Source organism: Nematolebias whitei, chromosome 19, assembly GCF_014905685.2.
Source record: "Nematolebias whitei isolate Nwh7 chromosome 19, NemWhi1, whole genome shotgun sequence".
Taxonomy (NCBI): Eukaryota; Metazoa; Chordata; class Actinopteri; order Cyprinodontiformes; family Rivulidae; genus Nematolebias; species Nematolebias whitei.
In genome coordinates, this window is record NC_056516.1 from 7835543 (window position 1) to 7844158 (window position 8616).

General features: G+C 43.7%; 2 protein-coding genes across 2 annotated transcripts in view; one reads left to right on the forward strand and one right to left on the reverse strand.

Moving 5' to 3' along the window:
• mturn (maturin, neural progenitor differentiation regulator homolog (Xenopus)) overlaps nucleotides 1-1405 on the reverse strand; it is a 10009-nt gene extending 8604 nt beyond the window's left edge. Inside the window, exon 1 of the mRNA XM_037692878.1 lies at nucleotides 1006-1405. Coding sequence (XP_037548806.1) covers nucleotides 1006-1164 — 159 coding nt within the window. The 5' untranslated portion in view covers nucleotides 1165-1405. The remainder of the gene's footprint in view (nucleotides 1-1005) is intronic.
• Nucleotides 1406-6080: 4675 nt separating this feature from the next.
• LOC119425857 (SH3 domain-binding protein 5) overlaps nucleotides 6081-8616 on the forward strand; it is a 26189-nt gene continuing 23653 nt past the window's right edge. Inside the window, exons 1-2 of the mRNA XM_037693409.1 lie at nucleotides 6081-6275; nucleotides 6562-6624. Coding sequence (XP_037549337.1) covers nucleotides 6201-6275; nucleotides 6562-6624 — 138 coding nt within the window. The 5' untranslated portion in view covers nucleotides 6081-6200. The remainder of the gene's footprint in view (nucleotides 6276-6561; nucleotides 6625-8616) is intronic.

Here is an 8616-nt window from a genome sequence, read left to right on the forward strand (position 1 = left end):
CTGATAGTGGTTGGTCATTAATTATGATGAAGTTTAGAAACTTCTCTGTAAACATTTGAGCTCTGTGGCTCCAGCAATGTCTTCTTCTTGTTCAATCTGCAGCAGGCAGTCTGATCTCGGTCAGCAGTGTTCAGTCTGCCCCTCCTCCGACACGGACAGACTGAGCGTGGCTGACCGAAATCAGGCTGCCTTCTCCGGACTGAACGAAAAATAACAGACCACTGAAGCCATGGAGCTCGAATGTCCATCGTAAAACCAACTTTCCCGTGGTTTAATGTGGCGCTATGGCTCTGCAGACATTGCACGATGCTGTCTTGTCTTGTGGTGTTTCTAGTGTAAAATACTTCCACACAGCGGACATGTTTAGATAAAAAGTTTGTTAGCTGTTAGCCACAGTGCTGCTAACTCAGTCCTCACGTTGTAGTTGGCTGCAAACTATGAACTGGATTTCCTGAATGTGAGGCGGCTCTTATTACTCTGGGCTCATGAGACACGCCGCCGTTCAGGAAATCCTTTCCATAGTTTGAAGCCAACATGCATCATGGATCAGATATATCGGCAGGAGGATCAAAAAAATCCGATACGTAAATTATGCTGGTATTGGAGGTTGATACCGATACTGGATCGGATCGGCCCCATCCCTATAGCTCAGACCAGCCGTTAGCTCATCAATCCGGTCAGAATTAAAGTATTTCTCCAAAGTGAGGTCATTTTAATAGTCATCTACAACAGGTAAGATATTCTTTGCTCACTTACATTAGAGACCCCTTTCTGTAGAAGGCCGAACTATCCCTTTAAGTTTCAGGCCTTGTGTTTATAAACTGGCAGGTAACAAACGACTGGGAGATAAAAACATGATCACACGCACGTCGGGAGAAAGTGAGATTACATCACATCTTATCCCACACGTCCATCTGCGAGAAAACCGGAACCAACCGGGACAACCCCACCTCCAACACACGCACGCGCGCACACAAGTGAGAGGCCTGCTGAAGCTGCACTCACAAAGCTGTCGGTCTCTCCGGGACACAGCACATAGAAAGACACCCCGGGCTCCGCGTAAAAGTCCAGCCGCCTCTCGTCCGTCTCCTCAGCGAAGATGAGGTCGAACGGGTTCCCGGAGCACCACTTCTCCGCCGCCTCCACCAGGTGCTTGAACTCCATCCTGCGCGAGCCTCTCCGCTTGCGTTCCCTGGCTCCGGAGATCGATCCGTGTCTTTCGCTCTGGCCGTCGGGGCGATGATGCTCAAGACGCAACCAGCATCAGCATCAGCATCAGCACCGCATCTTCCCTGGATGCTCCGGGAGGGGAGAGAGAACTGAAGCCGAGCGGAGACTGCGTTCATCCGTCCTCACAGCACCAACCCTCTCCTCCTCCTCCTCCCTGCGTTATGAAATCAGCCCGTCGGTCGCAGATATGCAGACGCAGGAAGGAAAAATTAATAAATAAAAGTCAACGCGATGACGAGCAGAGAGGCCGGCCCGTCCACATCTGAGGCAACTTTTCACCGACAGCAACATCTGAACCTGATGACACCGTGGAGGTGGACAGAGAACTGACGGAGGAGAAAAACAAGAGGTTTAAAACAAAAAAAGTCACGTTTTTATGTTTATTCTTTAATGAACTACAAAAGCATGTTCCTTAAAACAGCTCTAAAACACAAAAGAGACAAAAATCTCGTAAAAGATCATTAAAACTACAAACCAGTGATCATCAAGTGATGGTCCGTGGGCCTTGTCTAACCCACTGTAGATGTTTTTGGGCCACAGTGAGGTTCAGACTGAAAAATGGGATTATCTGATTAAGTGGTAATCTGTCTAATAGTACCATAAGAGCTGTGGTGTCTAAAGTCTTCATCCAGTGCAGGCTCATGCAGCGAAACATGGGACCAGTTTTATCCCTGTTCAGACTTATGAAGCAAGTTTTTCCAAAAGGACGTGGCGGTGTATAAGAATGCAACATTAAACAGACTGTGTCTTCAGGTTTGATATTGGAAGAAGAATGCAGTGCATGCACATTACAGCTTTATTTCACACCAGTATGATTTAAAGAAAAAACATAGATTAAAAAACATTTGGCTAGCCGTTAGCCTTTTCTCCATGCCTCGATGACTGATGTCAGCTGATAACTTTAAAAACATGACTTCAAAAATCAGACTATTCCTGTACTGTTGCATTTTTCCCGGTCTATTGATCATCTGATGTTCTTAGATGTAAAATGTTTTCATTATTGGTTCGTTTTCCTGTTTCTCTTTATTATTAAAAATGTTTATTAAGCAATCATTCAAGACACTCTAGTTATGACTAGTATTGGTGCAACTTTAGCTTTTTGAAATATTTAGCTTTTTCTGTCACTTTTTCCTCATAAAAAATGAATTGAGCTCATTTTACGTCCTTCAGATCGTTACATCTGTTTAAAACCTTTTATTGCTCCTTTCACATTTTGTTCTGCTTCAGCTTCTTTCAGCTTTCTTGTGCTACTTTAGCTATGCTCAGCTATTTTCAAATAATTTCTGTCAGGGTTTCAGGCAGAGCAGAGCAGGAAAGAACCCAATGGTGCAGGCAGGACTCGGAGACCTTCTCCTACTCCGCTCCTGTTTCCTGGAATATCTTGCAAAAACATCTGAAGCTCTCGACCTTGACGTCTTTAAGTGGTTTGAAATCTCTGTTAAGTTCCTGAGAAAAACCAATGCAGACATGTTCCTGTTTTTAGTTTTCTACACCGCCTTACAACCTAGCTGGTTTTTTTTTTTTACCATTTTATTTTCATCTGTTAAAAATTTATAAATTTATATGCATCCTTCATGACTGTCTATTGCTGTCCTTGTTGTCATCACTCTTTGTTAAAATCAGGTCTCTTGTAAATGAGTCCCCGGGGCTCAATGGGATTAACCTGTATAAATAAAGGTTGAATGAAATGTAATAAATACTTTAATAATAATAATAATAATAATAAATGAACAGGCTGACATGGTAAACAGGTCGTGGAAATCTCAGGGAACACAGGAGGACACCAGACGATGGACGGACACTGAACAGGACTCACAGACAAGACAGGGTCTAATTACAAACAGCTGGAGGACACACAGGTGGAACCAATCAGGCCAACAATCAATGAGAGACGCTACGACACAGGAAGAGTACCATCCTCACAATTTCAAGCATTTTTCTGCTCTTTTGTGCTCTTGCTTGTCACGTCAGCTTTTAATGTTCCTTTAAGCTTATACTAATTTCAGTTATTTTTGTAGCTTTTTTCAGCTACTTTCACATATATTTATTTGCATATTGCAGCTTTTTTCATGTAATTTCACTTTTTTTTTAATTCTCATTTCTGCTTCTTTCAGCCTAATTAAGCTAACATGTTCATTCTGCTTTCTTTTGCTAATTAATTTTTTTTTTTGCCTTTTCTCCTTTTCAACTATTTTTTTCTTTTTTTTGGCTAATTTTGGAAGTTTTTAGCTAATGGCACCACTATTGTGTTTCACCTTTATGCCTAATCAGCACACATGTGGCTCTTAGTTAGCATTTTCCTGCTATTTTCTTGCATTTCACTACTTCTGACTAAGCTGTAGCTTTATCCAGATGTTTCGCTTTAGCTTCAAGTTGGCTTGGTCCTGCTTTTTGCTAACATTTTGATACTTTTGGCTCTAAACTAATAGTAAATGGACTGTACTTCTATAGCACCTTTCTATCTAATCACGATGTTCAACGCTCTTTACACTACAATCTGTACCTCATTTACCTCCACAACACATTCATACAGCACTCTACTAGATCTCCAACCATCCAGCCATTATCCTTTACCCTCTTCTTCCTTTTCAGATTGCGGGGGTCACTGGTGCCCATATCCAGCCACCATTGTGCGAGGGGTGGGGGACACCTTGGACAAGTCTCCAGTCCATCACAGGGACACATAGAGACAAACGAGACAAACAACCATTCTCTCTCTCACCTAGGGACAATTTAGAGTTACCAGTCTAACATGCATGTTTTTGGTCTGTGGGAGGAAACCGAAGTACCTGGAGAAAACCTACACAGCACAGACGGAACATGCAAACTCCACCCAGAAAGGTCCCCAGACCGGGATTTGTACCGGGGACCTGCTCGCTGAGAGGCAGCAGCGGTTCCACCGTGCCACTCTTTCTACATCTCTACAAAGCTAATTGATCAAATCATTCCAAAGAGACTAATCAGAGCTTGATCACATTCATACACTGATGGGACACACATCAGAGGCTATGAGGGGTTCAGTGTCTTCCCAGGGACACTTCGACATGTGACTGATGGTGGAATTGAACCCCCAACTCTCTCATTGGAGGACAATTGCTTTAACCACTCATCCACAGCTGCCCCTAACTAGCCTTTTCGGGTGGGGGGAGTGCGCTAGCTTTTCGCTACTTTGGCTGCTTTTTTTGCAACTTTGACCATTATTTATCTTTTTCTTGCTATTTGCTAGTGTTTCCGCTAATCGTTCAAATATTTTTGGCTACATCGTCAACTGTTCATATGAAACAAGTTGTGACAGTTCGGCAACTGAAAATTTACAACTTGGTTTCAGCTTTCAGCAAAATCATTCAGCAATTCATGCTGCATTTTCACAGGAAATGCACATAGTTCTAGTTTCACTTGTTTATTTTTATATATTGACCAGTGCGTCTGGAATAATGTTCCTGGTTTCTTGAGTTACTTGGTGACACACACAGACCCAGAATGAGACATTTTCCCTCAGCTTGCTGGGAACCACTTCATGAGAAACCCCTCTGCACAGAGTGTTTCCAGGAATCCATCCATGTGCCTGACCCCTCCCTGCGCATGAATGGCCACCAGATGGCGAAGAGAAACCACCCAAAGCTCCCAGGACTGAAAGCTCTGTAAGTTGGAGACAATTCCTCTTCCTAAAAGGTTCACTTCAAAATAAGAGCTGGGGAGAGGAAGTAAAGGGAAAATAAAGATCCATAATCTGGAATTGTACTATTGTCCAAGAATCAAATAAATTACTATGGTGATCAAAAATAATCCACAAATTAAATTGAGAAAGAAAAAGCCCAAACAGAGAGTGTTTATTAAGAGTTGTTTTGTTGCTTGTGTCTTTACCTCGACTTGAGGAGTTCATGAGTTTTTGCTCACAAATGACATCAGGATGGAAGAACCGCCAGGGGCGCATCCAGAAAGCTTTAGGTGGCCAAATGGGGGCCACGACAATCTTCTGGAGTGGCACACTAAAAAACAAAAACAACTAAAATAAATGCTGTTGTTATATCCATCCATCTATCCATCCATCCATCCATCCATCCATCCATCCATGCATTATCTTTACCCGCTTCTTCCTTTTTGGGTTGCAGGGGTCGCCAGACAGTACCTATGTCCAGCCATCACTGTGCGAGAAGTGGGGACACTTACACCACACTCACACCTAGGGACAATTCAGAGTTACCAATCAGCCTAACATGCATGTTTTTGGTCTGTGGGAGGAAACTGGAGTACCCGGAAAAAACCCACACATGCACGGAGAGAACATGCGAACTCCACCCAGAAAGGCCCCTGGACCGGGATTTGAACCAGGGACATGCGCGCTGAGAGGCAGCAGCTCTACCAACTGCACCGCCATGCTGCCCTTGTTATATACAGTAGGCATTTTGAGAAATATTGTAGTATGAAAGTAAACGAATCACCTTCTATTTAATTATTTTATAAATATTATTTATTCATAGGGGTGGCCGTTGCCCTCAGTGGAGGAGTTTGGGAGTACTTTAGAACCTCTAGGGAACTTTACTTCAAATATAAAACGGCTAAAAAAAACTGTATATATTTTCTATTATTTGCAAATACAGCTCCATCCATCCATCCATCCATCCATCCATCCATCCATCCATCCATCCATCCATCCATCCATCCATCCATCATCCATCCATCCATCCATCCATCCATCCATCCATCCATCCATCCATCATCCATCCATTTGTCCCTTTATCGTCTATTTTTTATTTTGAAAGGGCAAGACAGGAAGTAGCTAATCTTATTGCTGAATATTGATGACTTCCATCTCCCACAGCTCGTCAGTGCCCACGTCCTTTACTTTCTGTTCTGCTCGGGGTCGGAGTGGGTCTGTTCGGTCATGCGGGGCTCCGTGTGAAGCTCAGAGGATTGTGTGCACGTGAGGAGTGCTGGAAAACTGCACATCTGAAGATTGTTTCAAAAACATGGACGGGAGTGGGAATAACTGCGAGGATGAGGAGGGTCCTCAGGAGGAAGAAGAAGTGGACCCTAGAATCCAGGTGGGACTAAATAAACAGTGAAGTTAGAATAAAACATGGTTTCTGACAACTTGTTCATACATTTATACAAACCAGTGACAGATGAGAGACTGTAATACCTGTAAACACAATACAACTCTCAGCTGAATGCTGTGAAATGCTCAGAAGAAAAACATCTAGGTGTTTGTCACAGCAACACCCAGCTTACTCATATTATAGTGTCATTAAACAGAGAGCTGTGTCTGAGCTGTGCCAGTATAACTCCCTTCCTCCCCGTCTGTCCTCATCTTGTATTTTCTGTAAACAGGGAGAACTGGAAAAGTTGAACCAGTCTACAGATGGCATCAACCGCTGGGAGAGCGAGCTGGAGGTAAGACACAAACACCATGATCGTTACCCAGGAGGCCTGTCTGCAGCTCAGATCAGGTTTTACGTCCAACAAATACGGGTTCCCGAAAGGTTTTCTTGTTTGCTGAATGGTTTTGTCCATGTTTGAAAGAGTTATTGTGGAACGCCTTTAAAAGAAGAAGAAAAAAAAAACATGGAACATCAACTCCGCAGCACATCTGGAGCTCCCTGCCCTTACTGTGAAGATACAAATCAAACTCTTTCTGAAGCAGTAAAAGCCTCTAGACGCCAGTAAAAACTGACGAAAAGGGGGTTTTTTTTGCGTTCAGTTGAGTTGAGCTCAACAAAACCAAGACATTCCAGAGGCGAGCCGCTGTTTTTCTCTTGGCCTCGTCTGCTCCTCATTAGAGCTCCACTCAGATCCAGAGCTCCAGTAAACACCAGGCCGAGGGCGAAGGCCGCGTCTCTCTCACTTATCTGCAGCTCTTGTTCTTCAAGTCTGCAGAAAAAACCCTGATTATTTTGACTCGCATGGTGTTTCACAGCTTCCTGATGAAACAAGACTTCAGCACACCGAGTGTTCGGCTGATGTGAAACAAATCCTGAGGCGCTGTGTGCGCACGGAGCTGAAGGGTGAAGTGCTGCAGGCTGGTTTCAACATTTCAGAGACTACAATGCTCTCGTCTTGACAAAGATGTAAAGACAACAATCACTGCTGACGATAAACGTGTGGTCCTGGGGAAAAGAAAGAAAGTGCACTCTGTCAGAACTAGGGTTTTATGTATCAGAACTTAAACATAATCTGGTCTTTACTGGTTTCTGAAATGGTTTAAATCAAACTGCAGTTAACAAAACACACAACAGCTTCCACCGTTTCATTATTTGCTCAACAAAAACAAAGTGCAAGTGATAAAGATGTGGATCATGTACTTCCCATGATTCAGCATCTTCTCTTCACCGGCAGTAACTCTCAGTGGTTGTTTTCTTTATCAGTCAAACAGAAAACATTAATAATAATTCGGGTAAAAAATCCAACAAAGTTAAGTCAGGTCCTCTGGATGGTTTGTTTCTGTTGAAACGTTTCGTCTTGCAGCCAAAAGACTTCATCGTGTCAGCGACTTGATGAAGTTGATGTTGGCGTACAGAAGTGAGTTTTGCTCCAGCTGTTTGTACAACGGAGCTTTGAGTCAGTGAACTTTCTGCTCAGCGCTCCTCACGTTCAGCTCTCACTGGACCGTTGCAACACTTCAAGTCTTCTCTTTTTCAGTCGTTCTCTTCTTGTGTTTTGTCCTGTTTCATGCAAGGGTGTCAGAAGCATTTGTGGGGGGTGGGGTGGGTGGAGGTCTGGGGGTCCTCCTCCAGAAAAATTTGAGTAAAGTACAAAGTAGATGCCATTTCACGCATTCTGGTGTATTTTAACAGGTTATTAAACATCTACGTTTACCTATGGGGGCGGCTGTGGTTGAGTGGTTTTAGCAGTCATCCTCCAATGCAAGAGTTGGGGGTTCAAATCTACCAGCAGTCACATGCTGAAGTGTCCCTGGGCAAGACACTGAACCCCTAAATTCCTCCGATGTGTGTCCCATCGGTGTATGAATGGGTGAATGAGGCACAGATTGTAGTGTAAACGCTTTGAGTATCTGCATAAGATAGAAAGTCACTATATAAGTACAGACAATTTACCATTTACCTACATAAGTAAACACTTGATTCAGTAACTATGAGAGCATGGCACACAATGCTGACACCCCCCCCCCCCACACACACACACGTCAACAACTGCCCGCACTAGCGTGGCGCTAAGGTAGTGCACAACACAGAGGTGTCTCCCCCTCCTCCCCCTGCCCTGTCAAGTGACCTCCTTGGGGAAACAGCATGAAGTGCTGTGCGTCACCAGGAAAACCCGGAGTGGACTTTTAGTGTTTTGAGTATTCTCCCAAGTGGAATGGATTCGTTCATGAAGAAATAGAAACATACTGTAGCTGGGTGTAGAGTTGCATTTGGGCCTAAAAAA